Raw genomic sequence first — 21,947 nt, forward strand, 5'->3', positions numbered from 1 at the left:
AGCCGTAGCCACGTCTATGGAAAGCGGCTGAGGTCACTTCCCATAGACTCCTGTACTTCCTAGCCGTAGCCACGTCTATGGAAAGCGGCCGAGGTCACTTCCCATAGACTCCTGTACTTCCTAGCCGTAGCCACGTCTATGGAAAGCGGCTGCGGTCACTTCCCATAGACTCCTGTACTTCCTAGCCGTAGCCACGTCTATGGAAAGCGGCTGAGGTCACTTCCCATAGACTACTGTACTTTCTAGCCGTAGCCTCATCATTGGGAATTCACTGAATCTGGGGAACTTTTCAAGAGTTCTAAGTTGTATAATGCCTCCTTTTAAATACCAACAGACCGGTAATTTCTCATTTGGTATAATCAAAGGGAAGACATATTCTTAGTTGTTTCAAGAAAGAAACACCAGACTGCCAAGGCTTACGAAGAACTAACAATTAAGAGATCTCGTCTATGGAAATACATAGCTTAATATGATGGAATTAAAAAAAAAAAAAAAAAAAGTACACAATTGACATTATGCTGATATACATAGGACCACTCTCCAGAGGGCGCTATTCAATGTATCTGTTCACTGTACACAGAGTTCCATTGTGAGTAACCAGTATTGTAGTACTCATACTGATAGAAATGACTCATACTCAGACAAAGTACTCATACTCATACTTGTCATGCCAGAATATGCGTACTCGTACTAGTACTCAAGGCAAAGTACTCGTATTTGTATTTGAATTCATGATGACGAAGTACTTCAATGTGTCCTTGTGCCCATGGCAACGTACTCGTACTCAAACTCAGGATGACAAAGTACTTGTACGTGTACTCATTGCGAAGAACTCACGCTCATACTCAACCACACGATGACAAAGTACAAACTGCAACACTATAAGTAACGCTACCACCTACCATGATTAAACCGGTTAGATAATTTCCACGTAGTTAGCCGGGAAGTATCCCGTGTGACCGTTTAACTCTCCATCGATCCAATTCTCGTCGATCTTACTGACGATGCTGATGATGTCGCCCTCCTGAAACCCCAGTTCGCCCTCGTTTTCTGCCTCAAAGTCGTACAGTGCCTTGCAGCGTTCCTTCGTTGCCGTTACAGGTACTGAGAAATTGGAAATAAATATCACAAAATCAATTGAAAAATAGCAAATTTATTCAGTTTGCACAAATTTGCAAGGTACCAGTTACAACTAATATTCACATGACAGTTGACAGATGGTTGGTTGGTGACCTGTTTTTACTGAGCAATATTTTCTGTCCGGTTTGAAAACCTATAGATTGCAAACCAGCGAATAAACTGCCATAAACCTCAGTGATAAATACCTCCACTTCTAAAGATCAGGACAAATACTCAAAAGTCTCTATAAAGTGCTTGAGGCACACATCAAATTAAAACTTATTTCATCATCTTTCATTTCATCAAGTTTTGGTGGGTAATCCAATGAGTTTTGGGAGAAAATTCCATCCAAAGATGATTACCCCTAAAAGTAGTCCTGAAGTCCATCGCCATTTTGAAAATGATGCCTATGCTCCATTGCAAAATAGAGCAAATTTAGGACCTACTGGTAATTTCATCCAAACTTCGTCCTCATCACGGCATGGACCCTTCTTTTTTTACAAACCCTCAAGTTCACGGCCCACAAAATGCTTCAATACTTGTAGCAAACAAATTGAGGGCATTCAAATGGTGATTTGGCCAGGGAAGGCAATTTTGGGCCTAGTTACTGGCCTGCAACCTTAAGCAAACTGTGTGCTGAGCTGGAGCATGAGATCCCTGTTGACTTACCTGGTGCGTTGTAATCGACCGTTGACGGGTACGCGTCGGTGTCGTCTCCGTCACTGGAGTCTCTCTTCGTGGAGTAAGAGTTGAAAGTACTTCTGGCTTTGCGTTCTGATTTGGGTCGACTGCCTGCCTCCTCAACCCTGGAAAACATCACAGAACATTGAGAAGGATGGTAACTGACAAGTTTGGGTATTATAGTCAGTCTGTCACAAGGCCATCACAAGGCCATCGCAAGTCATCACAAGTCCATCACAAGTCCATCACAAGTCAATGACAAGTCCATCACAAGTCAATCACAAGTCAGTCACAAGTCATCGCAAGTCAATCACAAGTCATCACAAGTCAATGACAAGTCCATCACAAGTCATCACAAGTCCATCACAAGTCATCACAAGTCCATCACAAGTCCATCACAAGTCAATGACAAGTCCATCACAAGTCAATCACAAGTCAGTCACAAGTCATCACAAGTCAATCACAAGTCATCACAAGTCAATGACAAGTCCATCACAAGTCATCACAAGTCCATCACAAGTCATCACAAGTCATCACAAGTCATCACAAGTCAATCACAAGTCCAGCACAAGTCCATCACAAGTCATCACAAGTCCATCACAAGTCATCACAAGTCCATCACAAGTCCATCACAACTATATTACAAGTCCATTACAAGTCCATCACAAGTCAATCACAAGTCTATCACAAGTCATCACAAGTCATCACAAGTCTGTCACAAGTCCATCACAACTCTATTACAAGTCCATCACAAGTCATCACAAGTCCATCACAAGTCAATCACAAGTGAATCACAAGTCAGTCACAAGTCCATCACAAGTCCAGCACTGTTGGCATACCTTTCATTGAGTGTTGACAGAAGGCTTTCCAAAACCTCTGCAGACTGTTTGTGGTATTCTAGCTGAGCCTCGGCTAACGCTTGAAGCTGTAACACCTGCTCAACCTGTTAAAGAAATCAAGGTGCATTTTCAAGGATTGCATTAAAACAATTAACTTGCATGGCAATTTAAAGAATATCTTACACAACAGAATTAAAAAGGAAACCGTCAATCTCTTCACCCATACAATGTCGGTATAAATTATTCTTCCATGGTTGAACTGAGAGAAATATCAAAATAAATGCGAAGAAATACAAAGTGAAAAGTTGTTCTTGAGACTCAATGAGTGGTATCTGATTGAGTAGTAAGATGCTCTAGTGCATCTTGGCTCATCTTTGCTCCGATTTGTCAGGTACTTACATCACTCTCAAGGAGGTTCCTCATCCCGTTCTCAGCAAGCTCCTGAGATTCGTGAAACTTCTCTTCTGCAAATTGGATTTCTTCTTCAGGAATTGTGCTTCCTGCAACACAAACAAAAACAAGATTGATGAGAACAAAAGTCAGACATATTGGCTCAGAATTATCCAAGATGCCAGTATTTTCCTGGTGTGGAAATGTAGTATAATTGCTGCATCATGCAAGCATGCATTAACCCTAACAGAACTCAACCCATCAAACCCCAACGGCATGTTTAGTGGGAATCTGTCAGGATGGGTACAGTACCCTTAAACTGACAGTCTTTTACATTGGGTTGGCACACCTCCAGAATCAAAGATAGAAATATGTGTCAGCAGTTTCCCATATGGTGTTGGAATTTGCCAGGATGGGTATGGTTCCTGGTACATCATGCTAGGGAGTTAGAGTTAATCCGTCACCATGTACACAATGAGTCATAAAGAAAGTGACCAAATTAGAAACATATTTCAAAAAATATGTGGCTCGCTCTGTTTAATAAAAATAGGGGTAAAGTACTGTTATTGACTAGTAACTGTGAAAATTTCACGTAATTTGCATACTCTATTCCCAAGTAATGACTATTTTGATACAATGATCCAACATTCAGTTGTCCACCACTGATCATTTATCATTCTACAAACAAATAAATACCCATTAAATACCATGAAACATAAACGTTTTCCCACCTCCATGAATGAATGGAAAAACCGACAAAAATGAACAAAAATTGCCATCAATATTTCAGAAAAAAAGAGTGGACTTGTTCCTCGTAATCGAAACACAAAATCTGACAGTAAAAATATTGTTTCAGTCTTGACTCAAATGATTGAAATCTCATTGGCATTTGAATGCCTGTGTGTAATCTGTAATTCTCACTCAGCTCAATAGCTTCCAATTGCATTCCATGGACAGCTACATTTTGTATACTTCATTCGTCTATTAAATTTGATTGCTTTTTAAGATTTTTTTGTATTAATCCAGGTTTTTTTTCCAAAATGGCGGCGGACTTAGTGATTCAACAACTGCTTCACGAACGAACAATTTATACACAAACATTTCTTCCATGAAATGCTGTTATTATCCTCGTCCAAGATGTTTAGATTGTTTAAAACGTGGCCCATGAACGCCAACTTTCATGAAATCGATCGTAAGTTCATTGCGTGGCCGCGCAATAGGTTTGTTGCGTAAGTCCTACGCATGGCGTAAGTTACGCACTGTTTTGTGAAATCAGCTGCATAACAAAGTTCCGTATTTATTACAACTCACACATATTTAACACTTAGACTTTCTCAATTTTGTCCCCAGAAAAATTCACATATTTACACTTTTCCAAGTTTGAGTCCACGCAAAAATGATTTGGGTCAATTTTTTTCATCAATGCAATTGAATATTGACCAACAAAATGCGCAAACAGGCTCATTAATATGTATGAGATGTAATGAATATTCATGATACCTCCATTATACAAATTCATGTTATTTCTGACAGAATCAGCTACAACCAACATTAACTCTTTGCCAGTAATTGTCCTTCTTTAGTAGACACAATAATTAACAACAGTTACAAATTACATTCTAAAACTTGTAACACAATATGTCTTTTGATGTTAAACTAAAAACACTCTTAAAATCAACCATTTTTTTGGTCAATCTGAAGATCTTCCACTGCAACTTTTCTTTTTCTTTTTGAAGATCTTGTTGAGGTTTTATTGATAACATAAATTGTCGTATTTCATCACCCAGTAAAACAGACATTTTTGGTCTTTGGACTGTTGCTTGATTTGGATGTGCTTAAAATAAACTGAAAAAAAATGAAATGAAAAAGGAATGATAATCTCCAATCAAGAAAACATAGCAGCTGGCTTAAACATGCAGGCAAAGTGAAAATGCTGCAGGGTTACGTTTGTTCTATGACATGCTGTTAGTGTTCCAAGCAGGATGTTTGAAAACAAAACATGCAAGTTTCATGAGGACGTTCACATGAAATGCCAAACAAAATAAAGGAAGTAACATGCACAAGCTAGCATCAAAACCAAAACAAAACCAAAACTGCAAAATGACAAAGTGAACTCTAATCCAGTTTTGATTTTCAAAAAAATGACTACCGAGCTTTAGAAATCTGGGATAGTATATTTCAAAATAGCGGTGTTTGGTATAGCAACGTTCCACTGTATATGAGAATGTAATTTCCAGTAACCCTGCTTAACCCTTCTGTTAGTGAGCATAAGCCATGTCTGAATGACATGGCTACGACTAACACTAGCCCACATGGGAAGTGGCTTCATCTGCTTCCATAGGTGCAACTAATGTATTAGCCGTAGCCACTTCATTCTGACGTGGCTTTACGCTTTTTCCTTTTCCTTCATTTTCGACTCTGCACCCACGGCGAAATCTACAAATATATAGCACTACTGCCTACTCTATAGCCCAGACTGCTGGCCAAATTTGATAGGCCTACGCTTTAGGCTGACAATCCATGTGTCTGTTTTTGATGTGCGTATTGCGTTTTGCATACCAGTTGCGTATCTGCGATGCGTACTCTGAAAATCCACGTGTACGTATTTCTCGGCACACTTGACCGACGTAAAAGCTCATATTCCCACAATGACTGGTCTTAACGCAGCAGGGATAGCGCAATGCGCAATACAGGTACATGGACCTATGTATGTATGCACATTGCTTATCAAACAACTGATTTTTACACATCAGGCAGTGCGCACTACGCATGACGGACACACAGATTTTTGGCCTGATACTGTATTTTCTGAATCCTCAATCAATTCTGATCTATTTCACCACAATATTTTCTACGAAATGCTACGCTACAAAATCGGTGTTGACATACCACCTGCTGCTGAGAGGAACCGACGAAAACGTTTTTACGGGTACATGGAAAGTAAAAATAGAAACATGATGTCATCATAGGATTATAGACCAATGGGCTCTTCGCACAAGCACCCCCTCAACGGTAAGAAAGGGAGAGTTGGGGTCGGAGAGACGACTGGGAGAGACATTTGAACGCATTGCCAACGACGCCTGACGCCACAGGAAGACGCTATGGCTTTGTGCATATTGGGAATGAAAGTAGTCAGGGTACCATGCGCTATACGTAGTGTGTCCCATCCACTGGACTATTGAAAGTGATCAAATAGCTCCCTCTCCTGTTTGCGCATGGAGACCATTAATCTAAGCAGCCGTTGGATTCCTTTGTATTCAGTTTGGTCGTTTTTTTATCCCGGAGGCTGTCTAGACCAATCCTGAAGGGGTAGACGTTTATTAGGGACATGTAACTGATTAACTAACTAAAACACACTTTTATAAGATGGACTTTTGCATCGGGTTGATATAAATCAAATTAGGTTTTGCCCTTCACTGACGTTTAAACACTGTATACTCAGTGTGTTACCCACTGAGTATACAGTGTTTAAACGTCGTTGAAGGGCAATTAACCTAATTTGATTTAAAACACACTTCAAAATAGAATGTCATGATAGTACGATACACGTACAGGCTTTCAAGCAGACCCAGGTGAAGAAGTAGGAGAAAAGTAGGGTCAAAATTTACAAAAACCAACAGGACAAAAGTCGGATTTTGGAGGACAGACTCAGGATAAAAGTAGGACTGTTGTGAGCTTTCTGGGGTAGTTTTCGTTGATGCTCGCCCATGTCCACAGCATCATAAGCCTCATTTGGCATGTTCTGTACTCACAACACTTGTGCTCCATCCTCAACTAAGCTCTTGGAAGTACAGTTGCAGTACTCCTGCGCCCAAGCCCTTCATTGTGTGATTTGACAGTGTGTAACACTGCCATGAAAGTTTTCAATGAGATTAAATTTCTTCGGAGTTGTGGGACAAAAATCAAGAAAAAAGTAGGAAAAAATGGAGCACGGTAAAAAAAAAAAATATCTAGGAAAAGTAGGAATACTTAAAAGCCTGCACGTACATGTGGACTGAGGTTGATCTATTACATGGACATTCATCACAGTTGTAAATCTTAAGCATAGAGCATTCTACATACACACATTCACAATATTGTTGTAGGGAAAGTACAAGGTAATATTGTGCATTAACAAAGGTCAACAACACTATCTATTCTCATTTTTGAAACTCACAGACAATTTCGCTTATTGTTAGTTCAAACTTGTAGTGAGCTATGGGTGTACACTATGGGTGCTAAGCACAATAAGGGACCATTCATGACGAGTCTAGGAACTAGACTATTGACATACCGACCAAACCTGCTAATGCTGATGAGTATGTAGATGATGCACAGTGAAAAATGAAAGTAAAACATTAATACAGTGAGTGGTAAAAAAAATGATGTTGAATTCAAAGGTGTGGAAAATTCCTTCATAGCGACGTCAATTTACAGGATTTAATGATTAAACTCTTCTATTAGAGACAGTTAGGCCTATCGATCAAAGTAACAAAGTTCAGTTCCCGATGACAATATCCACTTTTGGAAACAATATTTGGCAGATCATATTGGCCGCTGAGTGAATATGGTTGACACAAAGTTCAAACTTTTTCTCGATTGTCGAAACTAAGTCCTCAAAAAATCTAAACCACAATTGAAGGCTTGCAAGGAACACTATTTTAAATGCAATTTTTGTTTTTTTCTTTTAGTGCAAACAAATATTATACGCATTATACAGTATGTCCAAAAGAAATGTCCGTCTGACTATTTTTGAAATAACTTCAAAACCATGAAGTCCAATTTGAAAAAGTTTGATTGTGCAGATACTCCTTATCTTGGCCTCAACCCCGATGATTTCATTTAATTTCAGTCACGCATCACTGCACACTTGTCAATTGATCACAACAACATTTTGGGACACTGTGACCAAGTTCCTTGCCTTAATCAATTTCAGTGCTGTTTTATGTAAGCTGTGTAAAATCCTGCATGTTGTGAAAAGGGCTGCAATTGGGATTGGAATCATTTGCCTGGCTATCAGTCATCACGGCAAGACCTCGGTTTAATGCTCAAGGGCAAATGATTCCAATCCCAAACCACATCAGACTTTTTTTCACAGACACTTTTTTGGGACATACTCTATGACAATTAATAATGATAAATTTAGTGTCAGGTTAACAATAACACTTTGGAAGTCTGATGGTTTATTTTTGTTTTAGTTATGATATTTTAGTAATGTAAGATGATTTGATATGATGGAGTTGAGATAATCTGTCGCCTACCTTTTGCTTGCTTCTTCTTTTTGTAGTCAAAGTCAAGACGTCGCCCCTGTAACTTCTTCCGATGGTGCTGTAGAAATGAAACATTGGGGAGAAAGTTAATGTACTGTTTGACAAGAGACATTTGCACATTGCTGTAAGGCTCCTTATATAAATTATGGGTCAAAGAGTTCCTGTTATCTCTGAACGTTGTCATTTGCCGTTCAAGTATCATTAAGAATGACTTCAACAATTTGTTGGGTAGGTTGTCTGCTTCACATAATCACTCTTGGCGGACGACTGCATTAACCCTAACCTTCCCAAATCCTCCCAAATCCTCTTTGCAAAATGGAGGATTTTGCAGGATTGAGGCTGTTTAATTGGCAAAAATGTGTGGCTGATTTTGCAGGATGCAGTGTGTCAAGGTCTTGGGCCGGGCCTTGTGTTTGTTTATGCTCAGCTGTGCATAAATTATACTTGAAGTCCTCCGCACTGCTCCAGGATGTCACTGGCTCTGCCTCAACATATTGACAGTGATTGCTGGAGGATTTTGTAGGATTGAGGCAGTGATCATTCTTCCAAGGATCACATTCAAGAAATAACAGAGGATTTTGCAGGATTGAGGCTGCATGCAATTTTACATGGAGGCAGTTGGAGGATTTTGCAGCATCATCGCAAAAATGCCCAGGGAGTTAGGGTTACGAATGACTTTAAACAATTTTGTATTCGTTGTGTAGGTAGTTTGCTATTCATAATCACTCTTGGAGGACGACTGCATTAAGGAGTGCATCAGAATTATAAAATCACAGATGTCAGATGTAACAGGGACAGGAAAAAAGTGGACCCCAAATTTATCGAATGACCCAAAGTACACAGGCATAAGTTACAACCCAAATCAACCAGTAATCGATCACTGGTCTTCTATCAATTTTTTTCCAGATTGGCCACAATTTGTGCTTGAATTTCCCCGCAGGTGGCTGTGCAACACAGTCCTGCTTCTATCAAAATCAACCAAATTCTGTCAGATTCTGTAAGATGGAACTCACGTTGATCTCTTTCAGATCTTTGTTCTTGAGATGATCCAGGGGATCCAGGAAGTTCTGTCTGACGTTCAGATCGAAGGCGTCCTTGACTTCAGAAAGTTGCCTCAGTGATTCTCCCATCTCGACCATCGCCGTAGCTGTATCCAAAAAATAACCAAAACATTTTTTTTTTTTTTTTTAATGATACCTATAAAAAACAACATTTTATTGTTGTGTTGTTTCCACCAAAACTAAACAGCTGTGCTAAGTATACCCTGGGAGCTGAGATTGTCTATGAAATGCATGGTCTATGAAATGCATTATTAGACTGAGAAAAAAAAAACGGTTTCCCGTCTGCTTTTTTTTACCTCCACCGTGAGGTAAATGTTTTCATCGGCCTTGGTTTGTCTGTGAACAGGATAACTCAGGATAAATGCGGAGGCACTAGGCTCACGTGAATCGCGCACTCCGGACTCCTTCGACCAAAACATTTGCGAGCCTCGTCTTTAAGAACGCGTGCACATAGTCGTGGCGCGACCTCAAAAATGGCTTCTAATTTTGTTTGCTGGATTACGCTGTATGAGAATGTAATTTCCAGTAACCCTGGTAAACCTTTCTAGTGAGCATTAGCCATGTCTGAATGACATGGCTACGACTAACACTAGCCCACATGGGAAGTGGCTTCATCTGCTTCCATAGGTGCAACTAATGTATTAGCCGTAGCCACTTCATTCTGACGTGGCTTTATGCTTTTCCATTTTCCCTAATTTGTGCTTGAATTTCCCCGAACGTGGCTGTGCAACACAGTCCTGATTCTATCAGAATCAACCAGATAATGGATGATGTTAGATTTTGTAAGATGGAACTCACGTTGATCTCCTTCAGATCTTTGTTCTTGAGATGATCCAGGGATCCAGGAAGTTCTGTCTGACGTTCAGATCGAAGGCGTCCTTGACTTCAGAAAGTTGCCTCAGTGATTCTTCCATCTCGACCATCGCCGTACCTGTATCCAAACAAAAACAAAAACATAAAGAAATCCATCTTTTTATAATACCTATAACAGGAAAGATTTTATTGTGTTAATACAAAGCCCATTGATTGGGCTTTCATATCCTAGATTTGGAAAGTGCTACAGGCAAAACTTTATTCAAAAATTGGTCCTGTCATTTGGGTTTCGTCTTTTTTGATTCACCTGTATATTGCACATGCATGCATTGATAAATTAAAAAAATTAAAAAATAAAAATTTGGTTGCAAAAAAGGCAGCAGGCAGGTACGAGAAACTGGCATATTTCTTTACTTGGCCTTGCATATCTGAAGTGCTGGGCACTACATAAATTACACAATACTCTTGGTACTATGTTGGTGGATTGGAACACTGATTAGGCCAACAAAATAAGTCTCCGGTTTCTGGTATGGAGCTTGCCCAAAAAGTGGTGCGGCGACGCGTTTTTTTTTTTTTTTTTTAACCTGATTTTTTTGCCTCAAAATGTAGGCTGATGAATGCAAATGGTGCCCGACTAGACTTAGTGCAAATATATGGGAGTCCAGAAAGGCCACATAAAGCTTATTCTCGATCATAACCCAATCTAAAAACACGTTAAAATTGTGCAGCAGCAGGATTCCAGTCAAACCAGTGAGTTTGGCGGTTTTGAGACATCATCTTTCATTGAAAAAAAAACCTTTTTCACCGACGCGCATGGCTACGGCGACGCGCGTTCATACCAGAAACCGGAGACTTTTTTTTTGGGCCTTAGAGCACCTTTTTGAGAGCTTTTTGATCAGTCTACCACAGAAGGAAAGAGAATACATCTTGAAGCTTGCTCACCAAAAGTTGAATCTTCTCCTAATTCTCTGCCGTTTTTCAGCATGACTTCTCCCAGGAATCCTTGTTCTGACCACGGACTTTACTCATGGCTCTGGAGACTGTTCAGCAAAGACAATACGATTGATTAGGGTCAGCACACAAATAGAAGATCTATCTCTATTTGGTTTGTTTGAAATGAATACTTAGACCCGATTCAAACCGGTGTTCTATAGTCACCCCAAACGTAATTATTCCAAAGGTTACAATTAAAGGTAATATACGACATTTGCAAACATCAACAAACAAAACTACCAAATGATTATGAAATACTTGACTTGACTGTAGGTGAATGACAGTCTCAGACATCCTGTGAAATCATGGCACCTGGTGTGCTGTCATTTTTAAGAAAATGGGAATTTTTGTATTGATTTCAAAAGACGGTCGGCCGACCATCGTTGGAAGAAACTGATTTGTCCAAATAGTGCCCCAATTTACCAAATTTATTTAGTCCACATTTTTTTTGCAAGCGGTTACACATCCGTGAATGGATGCAAGCCAGCTAGTCTGGTTCCCTGAGCTCAGGGAACATCACAAGATCCGGCCCAAGACCTTGACACAGTGCATCCTGATAAATCAGGCACACATTTTTGCCATATAGCCTCAATCCTGCAAAAGCCTCCATTTTGCAAAAGGATTTTGGAGGATTTGGGAAGGTTAGCGTCAATGATGTTCCAATTTTGGTTCTTACCTGGATTTGGGCTGAAGGTATTCTATTGTCTTGTTCACCAAATCATCCACTGTGTGACCTGTCACATCAATTTTCTAATGAAAAAAAAATACATTACCCAAAGACAATGAGAAAATTCAATCAGCATAAATAATCTCAAGCAATATTTACTAATACCAAATGTGTTATAACTTTTTTTGCTATGGCAGGAGAGATTCATACCCTGGACTCCGTTGCGTGTACACAACAGAGTCCAACCTGGGCTAGGACTAGGGCTAAGTTACACTTACAGCAGACAGGGCTCTGGAGTGCTCTGAAACGTGCAAAACAAAACGGGCAAAGAAAATGTCCTCAGTATTTCACCAACCAAGTTGGAGACTCAATTCAATTTTCAAAGGAGATTTTTCTTCAATATTTTGCACATGAGAGGGAAGTCAAGTGATTTCAAAATTGGACTAAATACTAGACTGGTACATGTCCAACCATATGGTCCAACTATTTGAAAAGACTGACCTCTTCATTCAGTGTCAATAGTCTGGTGGCTTGACTACGGAGAAATGTGTAGTAAATTGAGACTAGTTCCCGCTTCATGCCACACATTTCTTTAGTTTCTTTTGGCATGGTTGATTGATGCAGTACTGAAGCTGTGTTGGACTGGTTGTTTCAGGTGCCAGTCTATTTTCTTGCTTTGCATGTTTTCAATACCATAAGTTTTGGGACTCTCATACACAGTATTGAGAGTCCCAAATTTTCAGACTACACTTACAGTAGTCCGAGTAACTTGGACCATGCTTGGACCCAACTTATCGTCTTTTTAACATTCAGATTTCACCCTCAAAATGGCCTCCCAATTACTAGATAGGCCACCTGAGGTACAAATAGACATCAATGATTAAGATGGTTGTACTGAAGTTTATTTACGATCCGGAAGAAAAGTGAAATTTCCCGTTCAATTCTGAGAGCTCCCCTTGCGTTCATGAACACGTTAAATTTCTGACTCGTGTTAATGTTTGAACGACGTGATGTAGTCTTCATGCCCAGCGTACAATCAATGATCCCCATATCCCGAGTGCGATTCCGTTACCGAGCGCGAAGCATCGATTATGATAATGAGTAGACTGGATCTCGCATGTGAACACAAGTGGATTTCAAATGGTAAAAGACAATCGGGAACTAGCTTGAACTGGCTTCCGCCCATAAAAGCTGTCCTAGTTCCCGACTCTCTAACGGAATCGCACTCGGGATATGGGGACCATCGAATGTACAATGTACGCTGGGCATGAAGACCACATCGCATCGTTCAAAACATTTACATGAGTCTGAAATTGAACGTGTTCACGATTGCAAGGGGAGCTCTCGGGATTGAATGGGAAATTTCACTTTTCATCCAGATCGTAAGTAAACTTCAGTACAACCATCTTAATTATTGATGTCTACTTGAACCTCAGGTGGCGTATCTAGTAATTTGGAGGCCGTTTTGAGGGTGAAATGTGATGTTTTTGTTGGGCAATGTTGGGTTTTTGGGTCAAAAGACAAAATTGTGTTGCTCTGCATATACGGGGATTAGCTTGGAGTTGGACCCCACTTCGCCAGACACCAGACCATGTCCGAATGTTAAAAAGGCGATAAGTTGGGTCCAACTTAGCCCCATAAATGTGGCCAATTTACTGGACTACCTCCATAAATAAAGGCCACACTTCCACCATGTACAAACACATGTCAAACTTTGTCAAATTTTGATTTGCACATCTAGGCTTAATTTGTAGTTTATTTTTGCTTAAGAAGCCTACTCACCCTCTTTATAGCCTGATCAGAAAGTGCTGCCTTTTTCAGATGTCTCTTTTTCGTGAAATTTCCAGATTCGTTTGCACATGTTCGCATATCAAAATTTCAACATGAAATTTCACGAAAATTAGACATCTGAAAAAGGCAGCAAAAACATGACAAAAGAGAGCATGGTGAGTAACTTCTAAACCAAAAATAAAGTACAAACTAGGCCTAAATGTGAATATCAAAAGTTGACAAAGTTCGACATGTTTTTGTACATGATGGACATGGTGGAAGTGTGGCCTTTATTGCGGAGGTAGTCCAGTAAATTGGCCACATTTATGCCGGCTAGGGTCCAACTCCAAGTTAGGCTACGGTCCGCGGACTACACTTGAACCTTCAAACACCATGACCATGATTTTGAACACCCGAATCCCACCCGACATAATTTGCTGACCTATCTTATCTATCTCGAACACTCTATCTAGCAAGAGCATCATCACGATAACCCCAGTCCAACCGAGGGATTCCTTCTGCCAAAATCGCTTCATTCTCCACAGCTGCGGCTATTTCCTTATCGAATATCACCTTCAGTCTAGTTCCTTCCACTTTGTCATGTTTGTGAACAACAATTTTGCTCCATCTGCATGTCTGGTTGTTGTGTATTTATTTTAGCCACGCAGCGTGGCGCCACCTATTGTCCGATAGTGTCCATGATCGTCTGGTTTGAACAGCGCCCCCAATGGACGATTTTTTTTTTTAATATAAAATGTAATCTCAATGCCAAAACTGATCCGATTGTATGCGTACAGTCACCATTGGAGTGCCCTGGATATGCAGGGACAGGATAGGATGCGCATAGTTCACCGAAGTTCATGTTGTTTTGTCCAGGTGGATTCATTCCCATGCATTGTGTATTTCCTCAAAGTCCCTGTCAAAGCGGTCATTACGCCTAACCACTGATTTCCTGCTAAAACTTGTTGTTTTTGCAAACAATCCTGACTCTGTATTGTAGAGAAGATGCAAGTGTACAGTACACTATTTGTCTGGGGTTGATTGTGTGGGTGTGTGTGGAGGGGGGGGGGGGGGGGCTGAACCTCATTTGGCGCTATGGGGCGCTCCCATCCCGGCACCCCCTTCTCTCTATAGATTTCATGAATCAATCGAGGGAAGGCCGGATGAGAAGCATCGATTTAAAACCAGTCGTCTTCTCTCCACTTCTGATTTAGTTATTCCAACTACTGATTTTGCTGCCGTGACCCCACCCCTCCCCGTCAGTCAGCCTTGTTAAATAAAAAAGTCATAACTCAACATTAGACCTTAGACAATAACTAGACAATAGCTGGACAATTTAGTGTGCTAGTTCTATGTTGGTTTGTTCTAAAATGAAGCCCATTTTAACAATGTGTGTAACCTTAATTGCCCATTACACATAATTGATTTTCATGTACTGAATCAATTTGATGGTGACTACATACAAAACAAAAAACACACGGAATATATACTTCTACTACCCTGAGACTCAAACCATAGAGTTATTCGTACAGCGCAAACTGATCATCGAGTAAATCACGGCCGGTGTACGTCATTATTCTATCCACCAATCACAGTTACTCGGTGACTAGCGGTGACCACAAGTGCCGGGATGTAGTTTTGCGTGTCAATCACAAATCACGTGTTTTGGATTTGTCACCGACATCGATACAGTATCAACCAATAGGATGGCTATTTCAGTGTCGGTGACACAAGTTTGTATGGGTGACTTTAATAGCCTCAACGATATTACATGAATTTCGTCTCATTAATATGAAGCGAGTCGGTGATGTGTGATTGACAGTCCCTCAGTCACTGCTCAGGAAATCGATTCCAAGATTTAAGGCAGATGCGGGCCGCTTCTCCCCTCACAGCTCGTAACCTAGCTCCTTCGGACGACAACCAGAGAGAGAACTGATTGCAAGAACAAGATTGTGCTCGGTGAGTGTTTGAAACAATTATGTTTTTTCCCCCGAAACAATGTGCCTTCTTGCACGTAGTTTGAATCAACGTGGGATTGAAATTCCGAAGATTATTGCTGACACTGTTTCCAAACAGCGAGCGTGGTAGTAGGCTTGAGCCTCGCTTCTTTGTAAGCTTGTGATGTGTAGTTGCTTGAGGAGTGAGGACTGAACAACAAAATGTTTATGAACAAATTAAATTGGAATTGAAATTGATCTTGCGTGACTATGATACCGATGCTGTTGCACGATAACTGACAGCCAAACCAGCGCGGTCCGAACCGCCACAATTAGTGATCGTCATTTACAATCAAACATTGTTGGATAAAAGCGAGACTAGTTGGAATAAACACTCTATAGCCTCACAGTTATAGGACGCAAATACTAACAGACCGGATGATCATGCACTTCGTACTAAGTGCATGATCATCCGGTCTGTTAGTATTTGCGTACGGTTTTATTCAAGTTCAAATTGTTTTATCTAGCTGGGTTCATTTGTAGAAATCATGCATAGAACTGATGTTTGTACAAGTTACTCAGATCAGTCCTTCTGCTCTGCTGTTCACCTTAAAATTTGAAGCAAAAGCTCTCGGACGAATTCAGTCATGTTTGCATGTAGGGTTCCACTCAGCATGCAACTGAGATTCTGTTGAATATTTTGGGACAAAGCAATATTGGTATTTGGCTTAATATTTCGAATGTTTTTGGTTGTGTTATTGGTACAGATTTTCACAAATCCCAAATGTTTAGAGTCACGTTTCAGTTGGCAAACAGATGGTGGCTTACTAGAGCCAAACCGGTGCGCTGATTTCCCATCCGGAAAATACTGAAATTTTTATGTAACGACTGTAACTTGACTGCAGTAGTCCAGCTGTAATGTTTGCGCCTCTACTTCCTTGGCATGAGATCGATTTCCCTCACTAATGCAGAAACTGTATGCTCATTGTGATTCCTATAACTACAAGTTCAAGCAACCTTGAACCAGTTAAAGGAACATAGGATCAATTGCTCACAATCTTAGGTATGATGCAGTACAACTAACTTTTTGAACTTTAAGCTTAGTTGATGCTATACATTTGACAAAAACAGATCAATTAAATGGATTATTTTTTTAGTTCTTGTCACTTGATTTCGTTGCTACAATCCCGGCCAAAATGGTTGGGACACTTCCTGAGCCTGCCACGGTCACCCACTCCCCCGCTCCCCCGGTCAATGTTGTTCTCTCCAGCTGATGGAGCACACACCGCGCAATGAGCGACAACACTGAACGGGGGCCGGGGAGCTGGGGGCCCAGCGAGATTTGGCCAGGATTGTAGCACACGTTCATAGTCTGCCCACTGGCACTATGTCGAAAACATATTCATTTTTTTCAGATGATATATCAGGCTGAACAATTCACAGTGTATATGTGATACCGGTCTCTTCACTTTGAGCATCGCAAAGTTTCTGTCATTAAATCGGTATAGGTACTTTTTTCCCGGCAATTATATAATTTATTTGTGTGATAATTACTTCGTTTGATTCGAAAATAACAAAGCCTTCCAAAAGAGACATGAATGTTCCTCGCGCTTGAGTCCAGACAGGACCGTTGGAGAACGCATTCTGTTTGAAATGAATAATCAAACCAAATTAAATTTCACTCGACAGAGGCTTTTTTTGGCAGGGGGGCATTTACAACTTTTGAAATTCAGTTATGCCTCCCCACCATCCCCCAAGTTATCTCCTGGAGGATTTTAATGACTCATATTTTTGTTGGTATTTGTTTTCAGCCAGCAATCCGCTCGAGTGTTGAGGAGTGCTTCCGCGATAGAATTCAAGAACTGTGCTTAGGTGAGTGTCTGTTTGACATTTTCTTCATTCAAGCATCGTAATAAAGCGGTGATATGGTGGAAAACTGTATCTTTTTTTCTATTCATTTACATGCAAAAAGTTTTTGGTCACAGTTATCAACAGAAAACGTCATTCGAACAAAAGAAGTGTACAAATCTGCACTCACTGTACAACTGTGCCTCACATTTTGGCCAATCGCTGCTATGAACACAGTCCAGGCGCGGTCCCCCCCCCCCCCCCCAAAAAAAAAATGTCTAGCCCCCCAAAAAAACTTTTAAAAATAAATAAATGCACTAGCAAAATGTAAGAATTTGACGTACATGGGAACGTTCTCCCCCTAAATGAGAAGGGTGCATTTGTACACTTTTAGTTAATATAGTGTGCCCGATTGAGGAATGATCAGCGCTCCCCGTTCGCTCGTACCCACCGCCCTGCAAACAGGGCGCTGGGAAGGGCAGATGAGCTTCACAGAATCTTGTGAAGGAAGTGGGGATGGCTATCTGGGTAATTTATCATGACCTTTGTATAAAGCATCCCAGCGTCCTGTTTGCAGGGCAGGGGTAGGAGCGAACGCTCCCCAAAGAAAATATGACACGAGCCCCCCCCCCCCCCCCCCCCACACGTATTGATTTTCAGAGGCCTAAGTGTCCGGAGAAAATAACCAGTCAACATTTCAGCACGTTTCCCTGGAAAAAAATTGGATTCACCTTGCTAGCCCCCCCCCCCCCAAAAAAATATTGGCTCTAGAACCGCGCCTGGAACACACCTTTTTGAACCGTAGCCTTTTTGTTCGTGGTCTTTGAATCAACATGCGATTCAGTTTCAAATTCTCCCTATTATAACTAACTTCGTTCGATGACGTCACAATGCTGAATTGTCGCAAAGACGTTTGGGGTCATTCAAAGAATATCTATGGCTGCAGACCAGCAAATAAACTGCCATGGACCTCAGTGATAAATACCCCCACTTGTAAAGATCAGGACAAATACTCACAACTCTCCAAGGTGTTTGAGACACCCATCAAATTACAGCTTATTTCATGATCTTTCATTGTCCGTTCAATTTTTGCGGTATAATCCGATGACCTTTTGGGATAAAAATTCCATCCAAAGATGATGACCCTGTAGTCCTGTAGCCTATCGCCCAAGGCACAATCTGCCACTTCACAAAACACTGAAAACTCAGGTTTATTAGGACAAAAGATATTGCTCAAACAGGGGCGGATCCTGGAATTTTTGCAGGGGGAGGGTCAGGCTCCTAAAAAAATTAACAAATTGTTGTGACAGGCGAACGGGTAATATTTTGAGTGCATGTTTCACATCAGGGGCAGGGGGGGGGGGGGGTTGGCCTCCCTCCTCACCCTCTGGATCCGCGCCTGTCAAAATATTTTGTCAAATTTGACCTGAAATGCTTGTAATTTGATGTATGATGACGTCATGACGACGTCACTAAAATGTCCACATTTCCACACTAAGGTTCATGTTCATATCAGGTTTCGTCTTTCTGCAACTTCTTTTTGCATTTTAAATTCATCTAAATTTGACCTACCAGTAACCCCGGAAGGAAAGGTCAGACGACTTTACCTTCGAATATCAAAAATGTTTATCAATCTATAGTCAATCAGATTTCAAAGTGTGAACATGATTGTTCATTTTGTTTATGAGGTTTTGCAGTGAAATTGCTTGTAATTAAATACCTGATGACGTCATTACGACGTCAGAGTATAAAAAGGTACCTCTTGAGTCAGTGTTGATGTTTGTTAAAGGTTTGAAGTCTGTACTGTTTAGAAGAAAAGTCGCAGATAATTATTGTCAGAAAAAAAAAACAAGAAAGAAAGAAAGAAAGAAATTTCTTAACATTTCCAAACAATGATCGGGTAGTACCCGATCACCCAAATATAATTATCAGGGTTTTGTTGTTCGGAATGAGGAATTCCTGTCTGACATTATTTTCGCCTCTACTTTCATTTCGCACGCTTCAAACTAAATTATTGTTCACATAATGACTGTTTAGTTTTTGAAAAAGTTGAAATCTTGTCACTATAATGGATAGCACACTGTACATTCACGGAAAGTTGTATTGTCAAAACAAAGGCTATCAGTAGGACTTTTTCTAGTCATATCTGATTGCAGTATTTTGAAGAGTTTAAAACATCAAGTTCCCTGCTGATTTCAGAATAGTTTCAACTGATTGTGATTAATGCTTAAACAAACTCACGCACTTTTAATATAGGTTTTCCCGGCTATTTTAACACTTGTATCACACGAATTCCCTATATCGATACTTTAATTTCGCCCCTCGAACATCGCCAAGCTCAATTCTCAATTTGAATTTCAAAAAGCCACCACTAGATTTCATTTAATGTTCAGTATAATTCAAATTGTTAGCATTCCGATTCGTCCGAAATCTTTGAAATTCGTCCTCGTGAAGCAATCGGCGTTGAATTGACAAAGCAAATTCGTTTTTTGTCATTCGTTTTCATGTTGTTGTCATTACATTTCGTCCCGGTGACTTAAATCGTATACGATTAGAAAATGCGCCCAATCTTTAGACTTATTTGAAGAATTATGCGTATTAAAACAATGATAACTCAACATATATTTCCTTATATGTATAAATAAAGTAGTTAGCTGTAAGGTATGAATTTTTATTTCTGTGTTTCACAATTAACATTAGAGTCAGGAATTGACATTTCACAATATGCACTTATGACATGGACACTAAGCATTAAGTTCAAAGAACTTCTTAATGTTGTTCTTTGATAGACATCATACCTTATTTCTGTTGTTTTATTCATATACATATATCAAAGAGCAACATAACGAAGGTGTTTGATCTTAATGCTTAATCTCCATATGCTAAGCAAAGAGCATATTGTGAAAGTTCAATTTCTGATTTTTATGTTAATTGTCAAAGAAAACTCAAAACTTAAAGCTATACTTTTATTTATAAGGAAATATTTGTTAAAAATTAAAATTTAATTAATGCGCAAACAAGTCCAAAGATTGGGCACATTTTTAATCGTAACGTTTTAAGTCGCCAGAGACGAAATGTAACGACAAGAACATTAAAACGAATGACAAAAAACGAATTTACTTTTTCAATTCAACGCCGATTGCTCCACGAGACGAATTTCAAAGATTTCGGCGAATCGGAATGCTAACAATTTGAATTATACTGAACATTAAATGAAATCTAGTGGTGGCTTTTTGAAATTCAATTTGAGAATTGAGCTTGGCGATGTTCGGGGACGAAATTAAAGTATCGATATAGGAATTCGTGTGATACAAGTGTTAAAATAGCCGGGAAAACCTATACTTTAAAAAATATGTCTTTCTTTGGTTTACAGAAGACATATTGCGAAAGCTCCATTCTTTATAAATAACCTCACCCATAAAATCAGTATGATCAACCACCCCTTATTTTCTTCTTCATTTTGCCATTTTAATGTTATCAATTTAATTTTAAACACGGAAACTCTGGTGCAATGTACTCACATTGTTTCCCAGCAATCACTGAAACTAATTCAGGGTCATCAGTTATGGGGAAGTTGGTCACGGAAGACCGTTTATCAGGAAATCCGGACATCAAACATGCCTGTATTATTGTGTGTTTTTGCTCAAGCAGTACCCTTTCAACTTTGTCATTTCGCTAGAGTTCACAGTGCGCTTTGATCATCAAGTTACATTCAGCAGATGAACGAGTCATGAACATAGAGGGCGCAAATACAAACGGACCGGATCGTGATATGATGCACACAGTTTGAGTTCAAATTGCTTTATTTAACTGGGTGAATTTGTAGAAATCATGTGTAGAGTTGGTGTTTGTACAAATTGCTCAGGCTTTCTGTTCGCCTGAAGAGATTGAAGCAAAAGCTCTCGATGAATTCACTCATGTATTTGCATGTAGGGTTCCACTCAGCATGCAACTGAGATTCTGTTGGATATTTGGACAAACAGCCATATTGATTTTTGATTTATTTTTCGAAAGTTTTTGGTGATTGGTACAGATTTTCACAAATCTGAATATTTTGTGTGAGACAAGTTTCAGTTGACAAACAGATGGTGGCTTACTAGAGCCAAACCGGTGCGCTGATTTCCTATCCGGAAAATAAATCTTTATGTAACGACTGTAACTTGACTGCGGTAGTCCAGCTGTAATGTTTGCGCCTCTACTTCCCTTGTATGAGATCGATTTCCCTCACTAATGCAGAAACTGTATGCTCATTGTGATTCCTATAACTACAAGTTCAAGCAACCTTGAACCAGTAAGAGGAACATAGGATCAATTGCTCACAATCTTAAGTATGATGCAGCACAACTAACTTTTGAACTTTTAGCTTAGTTGATGCTTTACATTTGACCAAAACAGATAAATTAAAGGGATTATTTTTTTGGTTCTTGTCACTGAATTTCGTTGCTAACACACGTTAATAGTCTGCCCACCGGCACACTATTTCGAAAACGTCTTCAGTTTTTTAAGACGATATATCTTGTCTGATATAACACTATACATACACGAAATAATTCAGTGTCAAAAACAAGTTGTTCAGATTC

General features: G+C 39.9%; 1 protein-coding gene across 1 annotated transcript; it reads right to left on the reverse strand.

Annotated features, from left to right (window-relative positions):
- Positions 1-180: 180 nt before the first annotated feature.
- LOC119739117 (endophilin-A1-like) lies at positions 181-11,137 on the reverse strand. Its single transcript, XM_038213949.1, has 7 exons — positions 11,095-11,137; positions 9,292-9,425; positions 8,270-8,336; positions 3,039-3,139; positions 2,640-2,743; positions 1,789-1,925; positions 181-1,104 (listed from the first exon to the last, which is right to left on the reverse strand). Exons 1-7 carry the CDS (start codon positions 11,135-11,137, stop codon positions 917-919), a joined length of 774 nt encoding a protein of 257 aa, XP_038069877.1. The 3' UTR covers positions 181-916.
- Positions 11,138-21,947: the final 10,810 nt, after the last annotated feature.

Source organism: Patiria miniata, unplaced genomic scaffold (assembly GCF_015706575.1).
Source record: "Patiria miniata isolate m_02_andy unplaced genomic scaffold, ASM1570657v1 HiC_scaffold_10, whole genome shotgun sequence".
NCBI classification, from domain to species: domain Eukaryota; kingdom Metazoa; phylum Echinodermata; class Asteroidea; order Valvatida; family Asterinidae; genus Patiria; species Patiria miniata.